The sequence below is a fragment of the Siniperca chuatsi genome, linkage group LG11 (genome assembly GCF_020085105.1).
Source record: "Siniperca chuatsi isolate FFG_IHB_CAS linkage group LG11, ASM2008510v1, whole genome shotgun sequence".
In the NCBI taxonomy this organism is placed as follows: domain Eukaryota; kingdom Metazoa; phylum Chordata; class Actinopteri; order Centrarchiformes; family Sinipercidae; genus Siniperca; species Siniperca chuatsi.
In genome coordinates, this window is record NC_058052.1 from 712322 (window position 1) to 729234 (window position 16913).

General features: G+C 41.9%; 1 protein-coding gene across 3 annotated transcripts in view; it reads left to right on the forward strand.

Moving 5' to 3' along the window:
• Positions 1 to 15468, forward strand: part of si:dkey-191g9.5 (rap1 GTPase-GDP dissociation stimulator 1) — a 29320-nt gene extending 13852 nt beyond the window's left edge. For 2 of the 3 annotated variants that reach the window (XM_044213047.1, XM_044213048.1), the window contains 8 exons: positions 4088 to 4231; positions 4972 to 5103; positions 6069 to 6203; positions 6524 to 6649; positions 10503 to 10642; positions 10810 to 10936; positions 13378 to 13506; positions 15129 to 15468. In XM_044213047.1, coding sequence (XP_044068982.1) covers positions 4088 to 4231; positions 4972 to 5103; positions 6069 to 6203; positions 6524 to 6649; positions 10503 to 10642; positions 10810 to 10936; positions 13378 to 13506; positions 15129 to 15256 — 1061 coding nt within the window. In that variant the 3' untranslated portion in view covers positions 15257 to 15468. The remainder of the gene's footprint in view (positions 1 to 4087; positions 4232 to 4971; positions 5104 to 6068; positions 6204 to 6523; positions 6650 to 10502; positions 10643 to 10809; positions 10937 to 13377; positions 13507 to 15128) is intronic. The other variant, XM_044213049.1, reaches the window with a different exon arrangement.
• The last annotated feature ends 1445 nt before the right edge of the window (positions 15469 to 16913 follow it).

Here is a 16913-nt window from a genome sequence, read left to right on the forward strand (position 1 = left end):
AGGGTTGATCTTGCCAAAGCCCATGACATAACCCAGATACTCGACCTCTTTCTGGGTTAAAGCACATTTCTGTGGATGGATTGTTAACCCTGCAGCTCTAATGCATTGCAGGACTAGTTGCAGATGTGACATGTGTTCCTCTCAGGACTGGCTGAAAATCACCACATCATCCAAGTTGCCAGCTGAAAACTCTGACACATCTCTCAGAACAATTCAATGTATTTATATAGCGCCAATTCATAACAGACATTCTCATTGCACTTTTCCTATAGAGCAGGTCTAGACCATACTCTTTATATTTTTTACAGAGACCCAACAAATCCCAAATATGGTTCATTAATCTCTGAAAAGTAGCTGGGGCCCCCCGAAGGCCAATGGAGTCTTGAAGGCTGTAAACTCCCATGCGTCTGGTGCCAACTCAACCTGCCAATAGCCTTTACTCAGGTCCAGAGTGGTGGTGTATTTTGCTCTCCCAACTCTCTCCACCAGGTCATTGATTCTAGGCATGGGATATGGATGCCAAATCTCAGTGAGTCATCTTTTTTGGATACCAAAACAGGGCTGCACCATTCACTGCTGGATACCTCAATTATACCCATCTCCAACATCAACCCGATTTCTTTCTTTAAGACAGGCACCAACTGCTCAGGAATCTTGTAGCTCTTCAGCCACACTGGAGCATCTTTCTTGAGCCAGCTCCTGGAACACCTTCAACAAGTTTACATGAAATGTCTGATATTTCTTGACTCTCTGGCTTATAAAGTTCATATGTGACCTTACTGATCCATTTAGGGACTTCATAAGGTCCATGCCCCTTGGCAGCAGCTTGCTGTAGGAAGCAGCAACAGCAGATGTTGGCCTGGTCCAAAAACCCTTTCTCTACTCACTTATTTTGGTTCTGTTGAGCCATCCTCATGGTCTCCTGGGCCACTGCTGATATTTCGTCCAGCCTCTCTCATCTTGACCACATATGGCACAGCGTTCTCTCTCGTTTATGTAGGACTTTCCCATTAGTCTTTCAGGAGGTCCAGTGGCCCTCTCACCTGGCGTCCATGCAACAGTTCAAATGGTGAGAAGGGGTGGTCATAATTCTCTTCACTCCTGACAGCTGATAGACCTGCTGTAGCAACTTAGACATAAAATTTGTCCCACAGTCTGTCAATACCTCTCTAAGTATGCCTACCCTGGAAAACATTTCTGGCTTTCACTGACTTTAGGGGGAAGGCTTCAGGATAGCAGGTTGCATAATCACAGATTACCAAGATGTATCTGTTGCCAGAGGAACTTCTCTCTAATGGTCCCACTACATCCATGCCTATTTTCCTATAGGCATGGATGTCCTATAAGGACTGTCAATCCTACACAAAGTTTTTTGAAATGCCATATGTCCTGCCCATGGTACTGAATGTCCTAGATCCATCATCCTGTGTCTGAACCGCTGTGGTAATGCTAAAGCCTCAACATAAACCCCTGCACTGGCCACCCACTCTGAGTTTGGTTCTGTCCAAGGTTTCTGCCTCTTTTATAGGAAGTTTTTCCTTGCCACTGTCACTTGCTTGCCAAGTGCTTGCTCATGGTGAGATTTGTTGGGTATCTGTAATTAATATTATAAAGAGTATGGTCTAGACCTGCTCTATAGGAAAAGTGCAATGAGATAACTTCTGTTATGAATTGGCGCTATATAAATGAACTGAATTGAATTGCACTGATAGAGAATCCTCCCTTTTACTACTTAGGTAGCTTCTTCTAGACAGCCTGGGCTACCTTGCTTGACTCCCTCAACCTCTTTCTAAAACCAAGGCTTTAAAGTAGGGTCTTCCCTGGATGGATGGCTTGGTTTAGAAAGCTCATCTGTCTCTTTCCTAGCTATGCTCCTCCATTTTTCTGTCCTCTTTGCTATAGACTTAGAAAGCCTAACTTGACCTGTCTCCGACTCCAACCCAAAGAATGGCAACTCCCAGTGAACTTTCCCTGAACTCTGAGCCCTGGTGGTCACCATAATACAAGGTTGAGATGTCCCTGTGACTGGGACCACTACGGCATGTGCTAGGGCCCTCCCTGCATTCTTGCCCTGGGCTCTAAACCTTCCTAGTTACTGGGTTGAGTGTGATAGGTTTGCCATTTTCTGTCTGCTGCACAAGATCAAGGAGGATGACCAGCCGACCCAGATTCTGTAACAACAAAGCCTGACACATTTCTAGAGTCCAGTTAAGAAAAAGTAGGACAAAAGTTTAACAGGCCTACAGCCACTGAAACAAAGGCAGATTTAGTCCTTTCAGTCCTTATAGCTGGAACACTAAAGAGATGGCCAGATGTAAGTAACTCACATTCCCTGAACAAAGGATGATTTGGACAAGCCAGAACAGCCTCAGCCTTCCAAAGAACATGTTTATTATAGATAAATTATAATTCAATAAGCAGGACTGCTTTATGGAAGTATTGGATTTTATTTGATTTTTGCATCTTGCATTTGAATTTTGAGACCAATTATCATAAAGCAACATAAAGGTAAAGAAATCATGTACACAGAGACAAAAATATTGTGAAAAAAATAGACCATCTCAATCCAAAGGAGGTATATAACACACCCTTCAGTGGTTTAAAAAAAGAAAAGAACCAGAAGAGCACAAAAAGGAGAAAAAAATCTTAAAAAACAAGAAGAGAAAGGAGAGAGAAGAAGCATATAAAGTACATGAATTCCAAACTGGTGTGGGAGAGATTTGTTAAGATTTTGAATAAATAATAAAATATCATCAGCATAGAACAATATGTAATGTGAAGTGTTATAAACTGAAATGGGATCCTGATGGGTTGATCTGGGGATAGCTTGAGGGAGACAGGGGGCAGCCTTGATGTGTGGCTATTGTTACAAGAAAAATTGTTGATTTTTACATCAGTGAAATGAATTACTTTGACATGTCAGATATTTAATTTGATGGATTAGCTAATAATTTTTTATCATAAACAGTTTGCATATTTATGTTCCATAAAATGTACTGTATCACAATATAAACTAATATCACAATATAAAATTACATATAACCACATAGAAGATTTCATCCCTATTGTCCACTGCTAAATAGAGGAATACACAATTCAGAACTCAAAGAGAACAATGCTGTAGCTTCATTAGCAAAGAATATAATTCTGTTTTGTGGTGGATTGCAAACAAGTTTGACCAACAATCACTGAATCTGCTATAATTTCATCCAAATATATAAACACAATCATCACTGTGCCCTGACACTTTATGATGGTGTCTATAAATATTTCTCAAGTGTAGCCAAGAAAAAACAACCCAGAGGAAATTTTTTTTTGTCAAGGTATAACTCAATCATATATTTTTTCCTTCTTTAGAAATACTCAAAGTAACAGAGTATAAACACATGGCTGCGTAGTCCTTAAAGTATTAAATTAATTAATTAATATCTACAAATCTGTGACAGCTAGGTAACTCAATCTGCTGATGAAGACAAGTGATATGATTGAAAGCTCCAGAACAACTCAAGGATGACCTTTGAAATTAAATTTTCAAAATCCTTTAGTATTATGATTCTCATTTGACTTTTTTTTTCTTCAGTAGTTAACAGGCAGTAGCTAAAGCCTTTTCATTTATTCTTGACACAATAAACTAGAACCATATTTATTACAACTTTTCTTTAATAAAGAATCAAAGGCAGACAATGGTTCACAGTGCGGTTGCAAGGCTGTTTGTTTCTGATTAAAACATACAAATGGGGGGACTAAAGGGAGAATGGATAGTTAAGCCATGATTTACCGGAATTACTGTACAATCAGCCTTGAGTTGAGAGCTGGGGGTGCTGGGAGTGTACTATGGCCTAAAAACTAAAAACTTGAGATAGAGAGATGGAAAACAAGAAGGAGGATGAGAGTGATCTACTGGTATAATGTCAGATTTTTTACCATGAAATAATGCTCAATACCATGTACTACGTAAAAGTCAAAACCTTTGTTTTTGTCTTCTTTTATCATGGTGTTGTACATTTATTGGAAGACAATGTTAGTTATTAATAATGGTAAATAGAAAGTCAATAGTAAAACTTACCTGGTTGTGCTGTACCACCAGATACACTGAAGCTGCAGTTTGCAGAGTCAGGAGTACCAGAGGCTTTATCAGAGATGATTAGGGCTCTGCAGGGAGGTTCTGACCCCCATGACCTCTGCAGCATCAAGATTGCCTCCAACCTCATAGTGTCCCTGCTTTTAGGAGGTGAGTGATGCAGATACAAACTTGTGGGACATCTCTGAATGTGTTTGTGTATACAACAGCAATTCTGTTTCAGTGTAGGTATTCCTTTCCTTATTTGTCTGTCTTTCACCTCATTCACCTAGTCAGACTTTTTTGTAAGTAAAAAAAATTGCCCAGCACTCCACACTGAATGTGCAGAATGTGATGTGACAGGTCCGATCTAAGTAATCAGAAATTTTTGTGCATGTAATTTACTGTGCGTATTTCAGCTCTGATTGGCCAGTTCAAATAACACTGACTGTTGTCTTGTCCTTGTCCTCTGTCATTGCATTCAGACAATATGCACCATAAATGTGGTGTTGACTAACTGTCATCAGCTGTCATCTAAAGAAAAAGACAGAAGAAGAGATAGAAATGCACACAGGGAGCAAGGGCTGTCCATGACATAACATACCAGCCAAGCAGGTTGTTTACAGCATTATGACTCCTTTCAGCTGTATTTATCTAGATAGTGAGACATTTCTGGGTGACAGTGTGTCACAGGACGGACCATTATGTCTCTGTGTGTCTGGTGCATCAGTGTTGTATTATTAGTTATTTGTTTACCTCAATAATATGCAGTAAAAAATCCTTACATCATGCTATATTACTATTAAAGGATGGTAATGTCAGCGCTGCTTGTTGGAAGAAATAATGTGCTTCTTTGTGAGTATTAATGATCTGTGTGTGTGTGTGTGTGTGTGTGTGTGTGTGTGTGTCAGATGAGTCTATGCAGAAGTGTTTTGGTGAGGGATCAGGTCTGGTGTATCAGGATGTTCTGTCCTGGCTGCAGAGCTCCAACACCCAGCTGCAGCTGTCTGGAGCCCTGGCCATCGCCAACTTCGCCAGGAACGGTGAGATTTTCAGAACACAGTCAGAAAAGAATACAGACTGTAAAGAGATCTCTGTGACTTCACCCATAGGTTTCTGAAGGGACATTCCTTGCCATCTGTGCCATCTATGTGGAGCTAAGCAAGATAAGCTTGCATGCTAGAATGAATGCTCTTTAATAGCTGAATGTGTAAATAAGCAACTGCTTGCTAACAAGTTCACCATATCACCTTAGAAGGCATGTCAGTCTTGTGTTTACAGCCTGTTTTTGCTGTCCTCAAACAATTATTGCAGATTTAAGATTTAATATCTCTCAATGGAACAACTCTCAAAGTCACCACCAAGACACACTTTGGAAGAATTGATACTGAGTATCGAGTCCCTAACTTCTTGTAGAAAAAATGTCATCATTTCATATACCAAGGGATATGTTGACGTCAATACAGCATTCTTGGAATCAAGGCTGGATTACGAACTTGGCAATGCCGTGGGGCCCCAAAACTCCAGGGGTCCTGAAGGCTTCAGGCTCTCTGTTCATCAACTGGTTGTGCTAATCAAATTTAACTTGTTTGGGAATATGGACCAGTAAAACATGTCTGACATGTCTGGTTCTATGTATCTATCTATAAATTCTAAGAACTTTGTGCTTCCAGTAATTGTTGCAAATTCCCAATTTAATGTGGGAAATCTGGGGGCAGGTCCTCCTAGCAGAATAAAGTAGCTGTGCTTGAAGCCAGCACCTAGTGGCCATTAGAGGAACTTCAGTTAAGACCAGTCAACATGTTGTCTTCCACGTCATCTTCTTCAAAATACAATTAAACAGATTAAAAGTTGGCTAATTTTAAGTAATACAGTATAACTTTTAACAGGATAATTCTATTGAGTTTGAGTGAGTTATCAGATTACATGGCTCCACTTTGAAGTGGTAGATGGAATACAGTAATCAGGTTCTGAAGGTGTCTTTGTTGGCCTGCTGTGTTTCTGTCAGACAGTAACTGTGTGAAGATGCTGGACCTGGGCGTGGTTCCTCACATCCTGACCGTGTTGGAGCAGCATGTCGATGAAGGAGACGTGTCTGTTCAACATGCTGGACTGAGCGCGCTCAGAAACCTGGCCATTCCTGGTACTGATCAAAGCAAAACAGTAGAGATATAACAGAACACATCTTCAAAAACTTACTCAGATGGGTTTCTATAGGCAAATACCAGAATTTAGTTTACATGGGTCAATCAGGAAAAATCACCACAACTGTAAACATACTTGTGAAGGCTTAAAACGACATTTTCAAAATGAATGTTGTCATTTAAAATATATTTAAAATGACAGGATGCTAAAATTGTGTTAAATGTATTATAAACCACACTGAGCAGCACATGCAAACACACACACACACCACTTACATTGAGACACTTGGTGCATCAGTATAATCTTTGTGTCTTCCAGCCACCAACAAAGTGCGGATGCTGGAGGACGGGGTGACTGAGAGGATAAAGACCCTGCTGCGCTCCGACATGCCGCCAGTTCAGTTCAAACTGCTGGGTACACTACGCATGATGGTGGATGGACAAGGTGAGCATAACTCTCTAACTGTATAACTGTTTTAAAGTTTAAGGACTTATATTCATGCATGAAACGAATTGCATTCAGTACTTATTAGTAGTCCCAAATGCAACCGCAAGGGGGCACCAGCCAGTGTCTTCTTGTGCCAGTCCCAAGTCTGGATAAATGCAGAGGGTTGTGTCAGGAAGGGCATTCGACGTAAAACACATGCCAAATTAAAAATGCGAATCGTGAAAATGACTTCCATACCGGATCGGTCGGGGCCGGGTTAACAACGGCCGCCACCGGTGCTGTTGACCTACAGGGTACCGGTGGAAATTGGACTACTGTTGGTCAAAGACGAAGAAGGAGAGGAGGAAGGTGTGTTCGTAGGCAGAGAGAGAGAAGAGGAAAGCTAAGAATGTAGGACTGACAGTAGGGACTTTGAATGACTATGACAGGGAAGGCTAGAGAGTTGATTGACATGATGCAGAGAAGGAAGGTGGACATACTGTGTGTCCAGGAGACCAGGTGGAAAGGTAGCAAGGCTAGAAGCTTAGGAGCAGGGTTCAAGTTGTTCTACCATGGGTCAGATAGGAAGAGAAACGGAGTAGGAGTTATCCTGAAAGAGGAGTTTGTGAGGAATGTTCTAGAGGTGAAAAGAGTATCAGACAGGTTGATGAGTCTGAAGCTGGAAATTGAAGGGGTGATGTTCAATGTTGTGAGTGGTTATGCCCCACAGGTAGGATGTGAGTTAGAAGAGAAGGAGAAATTCTGGAGTGAGTTAGATGAAGTGATGCAGAGCATCCCCAGAGGTGAGAGAGTGGTGATTGGTGCAGATTTCAATGGGCATGTAGGTGAAGGGAACAGAGGTGATGAGAATGTGATGGGCAGGTTTGGTCTTCAGGACAGGAACGCAGAAGGACAGATGGTGGTAGACTTTGCAAAGAGGATGGAAATGGCTGTAGTGAACACTTTCTTCCAGAAGAGGCAGGAACATAGGGTGACATATAAGAGCGGAGGTAGAAGCACTCAGGTGGATTACATCTTTGTAATCTGAAAGAGACCAGTGACTGCAAAGTAGTGGTAGGGGAGAGTGTAGCCAGACAACACAGGATGGTAGTGTGTAAAAGGAAGATGAAGAGGACAAAAGCAGAGCAGAGGACGAAGTGGTGGAAGTTGAAAAAGGAAGAATGTCGTGTGGTTTTCAGGGAGGAGCTGAGACAGACTCTGGGTAGTCAGGAAGTGCTCCCAGATGACTGGACCACTACAGCTAGTGTGATCAGGGAGACAGGTAGGAGGGTAGTCGGTGTGTCATCTGGAAAGAGGAAAGCGGACAAGGAGACTTGGTGGTGGAACGAGGAAGTGCAGGAGTGTATACAGAGAAAGAGGTTAGCTAAGAAGAAGTGGGACACTGAGAGGACTGAAGAGAGTAGACAGGAGTACAGGGAGATGCAGCGTAAGGTGAAAGTAGAGGTGGCAAAGGCCAAACAAAGAGCATATGAGGACTTGTATGCTAGGTTGGACACTAAAGAGGGAGAGGTGGATTTGTACAGGTTGGCCAGACAAAGAGATAGAGATGGGAAGGATGTGCAGCAGGTTAGGGTGATTAAAGATAAGGATGGAAATGTATTGACAGGTGCCAGGAGTGTGATGGGAAGATGGAAGGAGTACTTTGAAGAGTTGATGAATGAGGAAAATGAAAGGGAAAGAAGAGTAGAAGAAGTGACTGGTGTGGAGCAGGAAGTAGCAAAGATTAGCAAGAGTGAAGTGAGGAGTACATTGAAGAGGATGAAGAGTGGAAAGGCAGTTGGTCCTGATGACATACCTGTGGAGGTATGGAAGTGTCTAGGAGAGGTGGCAGTAGAGTTTCTGACTAGTTTGTTTAACAAGATCTTGGAGAGTGAGAGGATGCCCGAGGAATGGAGGAGAAGTGTACTGGTGCCAATTTTTAAGAACATGGGAGATGTGCAGAGCTGTGACAACTACAGAGGAATAAAGCTGATGAGCCATACAATGAAGTTGTGGGAAAGAGTAGTGGAAGCTAGGCTAAGGGCAGAGGTGAGCATTTGTGAGCAGCAATATGGTTTCATGCCTAGAAAGAGTACAACAGATGCAGTATTTGCTTTGAGGATGCTGATGGAGAAGTACAGAGAAGGTCATAGGGAGTTGCATTGTGTCTTCGTAGATGTAGAGAAAGCGTATGACAGGGTGCTGAGAGAGGAGCTGTGATATTGTATGAGGAAGTCTGGAGTGGCAGAGAAGTATGTTAGAGTGGTGCAAGGTGGAGGTGGGTCTGCATCAAGGATCAGCTCTGAGCCCCTTCTTGTTTGCTCTGGTGATGGACGGGCTGACAGATGAGGTTAGACAGGAATCTCCATGGACTGTGATGTTTGCGGATGACATTGTGATTTGTAGTGAGAGCAGGGAGCAGGTGGAGGAAAATCTAGAGAGATGGAGGTCTGCTCTGGAAAACAGAGGAATGAAGATTAGCCGCAGTAAGACAGAATACATGCGTGTCAATGAGAGGGACCCAGGTGGAACGGTGAGGTTACAGGGAGCAGAGGTGAAGAAGGTGCAGGACTTTAAGTACTTAGGGTCAACAGTTCAGAGCGATGGAGACTGTGGAAAAGAGGTGAAGAGGCGAGTGCAAGCAGGTTGGAACGGGTGGAGAAAAGTGTCAGGTGTGTTGTGTGATAAAAGAGTATCAGCAAGAATGAAAGGAAAGGTGTTGAAGACGGTGGTGAGACCAGCGATGTTGTACAGCTTAGAGACAGTGGCACTGAAGAAAAGACAAGAGGCAGAGCTGGAGGTAGCAGAGCTTAAGATGTCGAGGTTCTCTTTGGGAGTGACGAGGACGGACAGGATCAGGAATGAGTACATCAGAGGGACAGCTCATGTTAGATGTTTCAGAGATAAAGTCAGAGAGGCCAGATTGAGGTGGTTTGGACATGTTCAGAGGAGAGACTGTGAATATATTGGTAGAAGGATGCTGAGGTTGGAGCTGCCAGGCAGGAGGTCTAGAGGAAGACCAAAGAGGAGATTTATGGATGTAGTGAGAGAGGACATGAAGTTAATGGGTGTGAGTGAAGAGGACGCAGAGGACAGGGTTAGATGGAGGCACATGATTCGCTGTGGCGACCCCTGAAAGGGAACAGCCGAAAGGAAAAGAAGAAGACTTAATAGTAGTCCCAGATGTGATTTCCCCTTTGTCATATTAGCGCTACAATCAGACTAAATTTTCTATTTCGGCACAGGAAAGTTCAGATTGAATGGCCAAAATGTCAACTTGATCACTAGGTATCTAACAGACACAACAGACAGATAAACATAGGTTAACACAACACAACATACAAACATTGAAATTCTGATTGTTATTATCATTATTACCATCATTCTTCCATTATTTCCCCTACTATTTCTCTCTTTTTGGTCATCTCAGTCTCATCTTTTAATAATTATTATTCCTCCCTTGCTTAAGAGGACTTGTGGGTGGCCTCACCCAGACCCTCCAGAGAGGGCTGGCCAGTTGGGAAGGACGCCGTGCGTCCCACTTTGAACAGTTGAAAGCCTCAGTTAGAAGCATTACCTTCACATTTTGTATTCATTTTTCCATTCCCCCAGCTCCATTTACATTCTCCCAAGCCTGTTATTTTCTCATTTAATCGATTAATCATTTGGTCTGTAAAATGCCAGAAAATAGTGAAAAATGCCCATCACAAGTTCCCAGAGGCCAAGGTTGTAAGACTGGGGTTTTTTCCCCTGTACAACTCGGTGGCAACTTGTGGCCATATTTCCTAGTTGCTTTTGTTGTGATTTGACACTTTTCTGTTAAAATTGTTAAATATATTTGTCCTTTTCTCTGCTATGCTCTGTGTGTCAGAGGAGGCAGCCCTGGTGCTGGGTCGAGATGCTGTGCTGCTGGCTCGGATCATGGAGTGGTGTGAAGCCAAAGACCATGCAGGAGTCCGAGGAGAAGCCAGTCGCCTATTGGCTGCCCTCATCAGACACAGCCGCAGTCCTGTGAGCCAGTTTATTCTGATCCGAAAGTTAGCACAAGTTTGAGCTAAAACATACAATTTCTTTCTTTTGTACCCAGTTTGTTGGAGTTTAACATAATGACAGTATGACACACACACACACACACACACACTGAACATCTGTAATGGGCTGATTTCGTCTCTTCACAGGAAGTTGTCCATGCTGTAACCAAAGCAGATGGGGTTCGGCACCTTATCTCCATGGCAACAAGTGAGCATGTCATCATGCAGAACGAGGCCCTGGTTTCCCTGGCGATAGCATCTGCCGTTGACATTGGTAAAGCAATTTATGTCAATGTTAAGTCAAAAGTTCTGGGCCTGAATTTATCAAGCATGTCAGAATCACTCCTAGAAAGTTTGACTGGAACTAAATGTTAATAACTCTCTCTCTCTAAATGTGACTGCTCTGCAGCTCTTCTAAATCCCGAAGGAGGAGAATGTTGTCACTCCTCAGCCTAGAAGTAGGACCGAAAATGGGTCACTCTGAGAATGGTTGGCCAGTTAGGACGGATTTTACCACTTTGAGATGCTTGATAAATACGGGCCCCAAAGTCACTCCATAGACCCCTCATGTCAGAGGACCACAGCTTTAACTGTTAACCTCTTCCACTCCACCCCTCCCTACCATAGACCCATTTTTGTCTTTTTTAGGTGGGGACAGGGGATCTTTATGGGGAGATAGCAGGTCAACAGTATATGCCACGTAGAAGTGGTGTACATCATCTGAAAGCAATCTGTAATAAACATTGTGTTTTGGTTAGGCACCTATTCAAAATTTGAAAGTTTAGAGTGTATAAGGGCTTAGAACATTATGATGGAAGTGTATGACGGCCATTCCCATGCTCAATTATGTCTCATAAGTTGTTGCAGCAGTTTTTTGGGTTGTTACCATTTGTTACACGGATTTGGTGCAATATTTAACCAATGGTCAAAATCCCTCCAAAATATCACATTAAGACACCAAGACCTTGAGGGACACCATAGAAAAATTCATGCTGTGATTTGGTGTCAAAAACTTTAGACATTTGGAGATTTCTGTAAGAATTGCATTTTTCGGCAATTGGATGGCGAGCAATTGCTCCGAAACCCTCTTATTGTGAATATACCTGGGGAAGCCAGCCATCCTCTGAATGCCCTGAGTCTCTAGTTTGTGGTTGTAAAGTTTCATGAGGCTGTGATTATCCTCAAGGTCACAACAGGTCATTTTATACAGTGAGGTCAAGTTTCAAAAAATAGTCTCACTACAATGAAATGTCTACTATGGGGACTAACATCAGCACACATGAATACAGTTGGGCTCATTGGATCCACAAGAGTCTCAGCTTTCCTGTCATACCCAGTTTATGCAGTTCCAATACGGCAATATACTTTGTACTGACTTAGTAAGAGTTTTTTTTCTAACCACAGTAAACATAATGTTTACATTTTTAAAGTTACAGGAAACTCAAAATTGTGAATTTGTAACCAAACTGTGTTGGTGGTCTTGGTATCAGCTCTTAGAAATGTCATCAATAACTGTTAATTGCTCCTACGTTGTTTCTTTTTTTAGAGTTTATCATCTCTATTTCCTTGTTCAAACATTGGGTTCCGTCCCACAAGGAACAGTGGAACACTGCTCACCTCGGCCGTCATTCTTTCTCACTGCAACAAATACACACACAGAGTGAAATACAGAGCTGGATTTGTCATTCACGGGGTTGTTGAGATGATTTGGTGTATGTATGATGCATAAGCCTGTCTGTACTGTCAGGAGTCGCCTATTGATGCCAAGTCAGTGTTCAGCACAAACAAACTTTCCATTTGGTTTCTTGTTGTGTTGAACTTGGTAAAGCTGCTCTATAGTGTTTTCAGTTCTGGTCGTGAATGGCTCGCCTGGCTCAAACATACAGTTTATGGCTGTTGGATTCCTCTGTTATCTTTACTCTGGGTGCCATGTTGGTATTATAACACACATGGCTTTGTTGTTCCTGACTTTATTCGCATCTTGTTGAACTTCTATACCATTCTGCTGTTTAATCCCTGGTGAGTTTTAGTTGTTATTTGAGGTTTTGTGTAACTTCACATGCTTTGCACAGTACATCATGTGTATAATGTATAGATATGGAAGAAATGCAATTTTGAATTCAGTTTAATTAATTCATTAATTAAATTAAGTTTTAGCTTTTAACTGTCTAAACAAGGCAATTCATAAGAACCATATACACGATATATACGTTTCAGCCAAAAAAGAAGTCAGGCAAGGTTGTATGTAAGTTGTTTGATTCCAGTGTAGACGTGAAGAGGAAGAAAGGAAGAAAGACGAGCGGTGTGTGAGTAGTAATCAGCACTGCAGTGGTTGGACAGCTGCACCTCCAGCTAACCAGGGTTTATTATTAGCTCAAGACAAAAAATAAACACTGTGAAACATGGATAATGCCCAACAGGCTGTACGTTCACTATTGTGATGTAATAGCATCAAGAGAACACAAAAGCATTGCAAAAGCTAGCTGTGCTAAGTGCAGCCAGGTGCAATCAATGTGCTGCACCAAGGAATACACAAGACTAACCACTTCTAACTACTAACTAGTTCGGTTTATTTCATGACACAAGACAAATCAGTTAAGGTATATGAAATGACATCTTCAGATTTTGAATGAAATCATGTACATTTAGAAATGCATTTACATGTGTGTTTGCCATATGTTTGTGTGTGTTTGTGGGTGTGTGTGAACACTACAGAGTCTATGAAGAATCCATTTATGGACGCGGAGCTGTTGCCCATGCTGAAGAAGATGTTGGAGGATCCTGTAGGGGCAGTCGAAGTCAAGTTCAGTGCTTTAGGTCTCATCTGCAGCCTGGCTAACTCCAGTAGGTGTTTGTTTTTACAACACGCATTCACAGAAATTCTGTTCCACCGCAAATTTCAAGATGTTTTAGAGTGTGAGAAAAACTATCAAAGAATATTTGTTGTGACACAGCAGGTAGGGGACATTAAAGGTGGGGTATGCGATTCTGGAGAAATCAAATACCATGATTCAGAGCGAACAACGACACAGCAAGTAATATAACTAGCGTTAGCTAGGTTGTGGGTTAGCAAACTGTCCCTACAGTTGCTGCTGCTAAGCTAACAGCCAGAGAGGACAAGACGTCTCCCAGAGCCAGCACAGCAGCTCCAGACAGCGATACTCACAACTCTCCTGCTGCTATAGCTAACATCACAACAACAGCATATCTTAGCAAACTAGAAAGTCAGCTGAATGTCCGTGGGCAAGTCATTTAACGTCACCTGACACACAAATCATGGCTGGAACAGTGTTGTGTGTCTCGGTCCGAGCCTCTTTGTTAGTTTCCCATTCACAGAGCCAGGGCTGTGTTCAAACAGCACACACACTGAACGGACAGCTAGCGGACCGTGAGGAGATATTCACTGAATCTGACCAAAAGACGTGTTTTGGATTAGAATTGCATACCCCACCTTTAATTATTAAGAACAAGATTTTTTTTATCTTGCTGAAAGCTTGGACTGGAAGTCCCTGTTTCTTTGGCTATCAGCATTTATTTTAGAAACAATGCTTGCTTCTAGAGAGGATCCATTGTGGTCTGTACCATGAGAAGTGGTCTCATCAGCCAAAATAAATAAAAAGAAAAATATGTGTTACGGTGCTATGGTACCTTGGATATCATTTGGATTGGGGTCGAGCGAGTTCCCAGTTAAAAGAAACAGCTATAATCATCTATCCAAAGCCCAGGACTGAAGGTCAATGTATATTAGTCTTCTCTTAGAACTGAGTGACTCTAAAATGGAGCCTTGGTGTGATCCAGTCATAGGCTGCAGAAAAAGGCAGATGTATAGTCACTGGTATCACCCACAGGTTTCTGAATGGATGTTTAACAACATGGACCTCGATTTACAGAAGTCTGGGTGAAGCTGAGAAGGGACAAGCAAGCCGCAGCCACCACACTTCTCTTTCAACTTTAATATCTAAATAATGAAGCTATGATTCGTAAAATGGTCACAAAGACACATTTAGAGGTATTGAAACTAACTATTGAGACAATAATATTTCTCTTTGTGTCTTGAGAGAGAAGTTGGGACTTTTTACATATATTTCAGTACAGTTGATGTCTCTTTGGAGTCAGCATCCAGTGGCCATTAGAAGGACTAGAGTTTAAAAATTTAAGCAGCTTCAGCAGTCAGCTGTGATGTTGCCACTTTAGGTCCAGTGGAAGTAGACGTGCTACAAGAGTTTTGAGACACTGGTTTTTTCTATAGCCTGTTGAACTAATGCATTAAATAATGATCATCAGTCCTCACTGCATGTGTGTGTTTATTTCTTCTATTGTGCTCTCAAGGAAAAAGCAGCTCATCTTATGTTCCTCATTTTAAAAGACAGGTGGAAAAGTCCAATCTGCACACTTTTACTTCCACTACTAATCGCAATCCATCTCACACTTCTCCCTCTTCTTCTTTCCATCCTTGTCTGCTCTAGGTGTGATGAAGGAGGAGTTGAACTCTGTGAATATGAAGGAAAGCCTCAGTAAACTGACAGATCATAGCAGCAGTAAACTTGCCTCGCAGGCCAGCTCCATACTGGCCATTCTCGGTGACACCAGCTAAACCAGCACGCTGCAGCAACAAAGGATCTCATCTGCTGTATGGATTTATCCAGCTTATTCAATGACATACTTTAATCCAAATTATCTTACTGCACAGATACTGCTTAATTTTGAATTGGCTTCTTTGTGGCAATAATTACTAATTGAAGACAAGGAAGACTGTATGTCCCCAATAGCTTCTGTTCAAAGAAGGAATAAACCACATAATGACAAATTTTCAGTTCTTAAAGCCTTAAAAGAAGTTGGGCTAAAAGTGCAATGTTTGGTATGAGTGTTGGCTCACAAGGAAAGGCTATGAGGTCATTGTCTATGGCAGTCTATCAGATAGATTATGAGACATCCTATATGCAAAGTTGACATTTTGGGGTGGAGCTAGAGGGACGTTTACAGAATGGTAAATGGTAAATGGACTGTACTTATATAGCGCCTTTCTAGTCTTTCTGACTACTCAAAGCGCTTCAGAAATGGTTTGTGTCTGAGGAGCATGAATGTACTCATGGCAACCTATCCATTAGATGTTGATGTTTCATACTTTGTTATGGAACACAAATCTGTTTAAAGGAAAATAATGACAATGGCATTTTCTTTTTAGTGACATTTGACAATGGCACTAAAAGAAAAGGTCAAGAAGGAAAGCATAAGCAAGTGACTATAAATATCTTTACCAAATTTCATTGTCATCTGGCCAGTAGTTGTTGTTGTGGTATCTTGCTCTGGACTAAAGTGGTGGATGGATTGACTGATGGACTGACATCACCTTCTTTGGGCCCTGCTAGTAGAGGGTCAAAAATATTAGGGCAAATGATTTATCCTTATGGGATGCCAGCCCAGGTTAACAATTTGGTATACAGTGAACTTTGCTACTATCAAACTTTCAATACTGATATCTATTCCTTTAGTACAGGCTCAGCTGCAAGTATATCGTATGACGTTCAGCAGTCTAAAAAAAATCATAAAAATTTACTCAAGTGCACCCAGATTCTGAACAAATTGACACCAAAAAGCGTTTTCTTTTTCTGCATCGAAAAGGTAAAAGGTTCCAAGGTCCACTTATTACATTTCCTTCAGAGCTTTCAGCTACATCTCATGGCCTTCATCAGTGGATGGCGTTTGCTCTGTTGTCATGGAGATAGTTCAAGGTTCAAGGGACATTTATTTGGCATTCTACAACACAGGGCTGCACAATGAAATCAAAGTTGTAGCCCCCTTCACACTACACACACACAAAACATATAAACAGATATTTTAAATTAGCATAGAATTAAAATTAAAACAAAAACAATATATACAGTTACTTATATACATATATTATACAAAGGTAGTGGTATGATAATGTGCAAAACAGAAAGTTCCATGTCATTTATTTATGGTGGAGTGTGGACGATGAAGTGGAGTTGAGGAGTCAGCCTGAGGAAAAAAACTGCTCTGTAGTCTGGTGGTACGGCAGCGGAGACTTCTGTATCTCTTGCCAGACGGCAGCAGGGTGAACAGGCTGTGGCTGGGTGGGGGTACTGTCCTTTAGTATCCTCTGGGCTCAGTGCAGGCACCTCACCTCTCCGATATCACTGATGCTCAGTTGGTTTGTACCAGTGATCTTCTGAGTGGTTTTAATCACCTGCTGCAGAGCCCTCCGGTCCTGGGCCATGCACATCCCATGC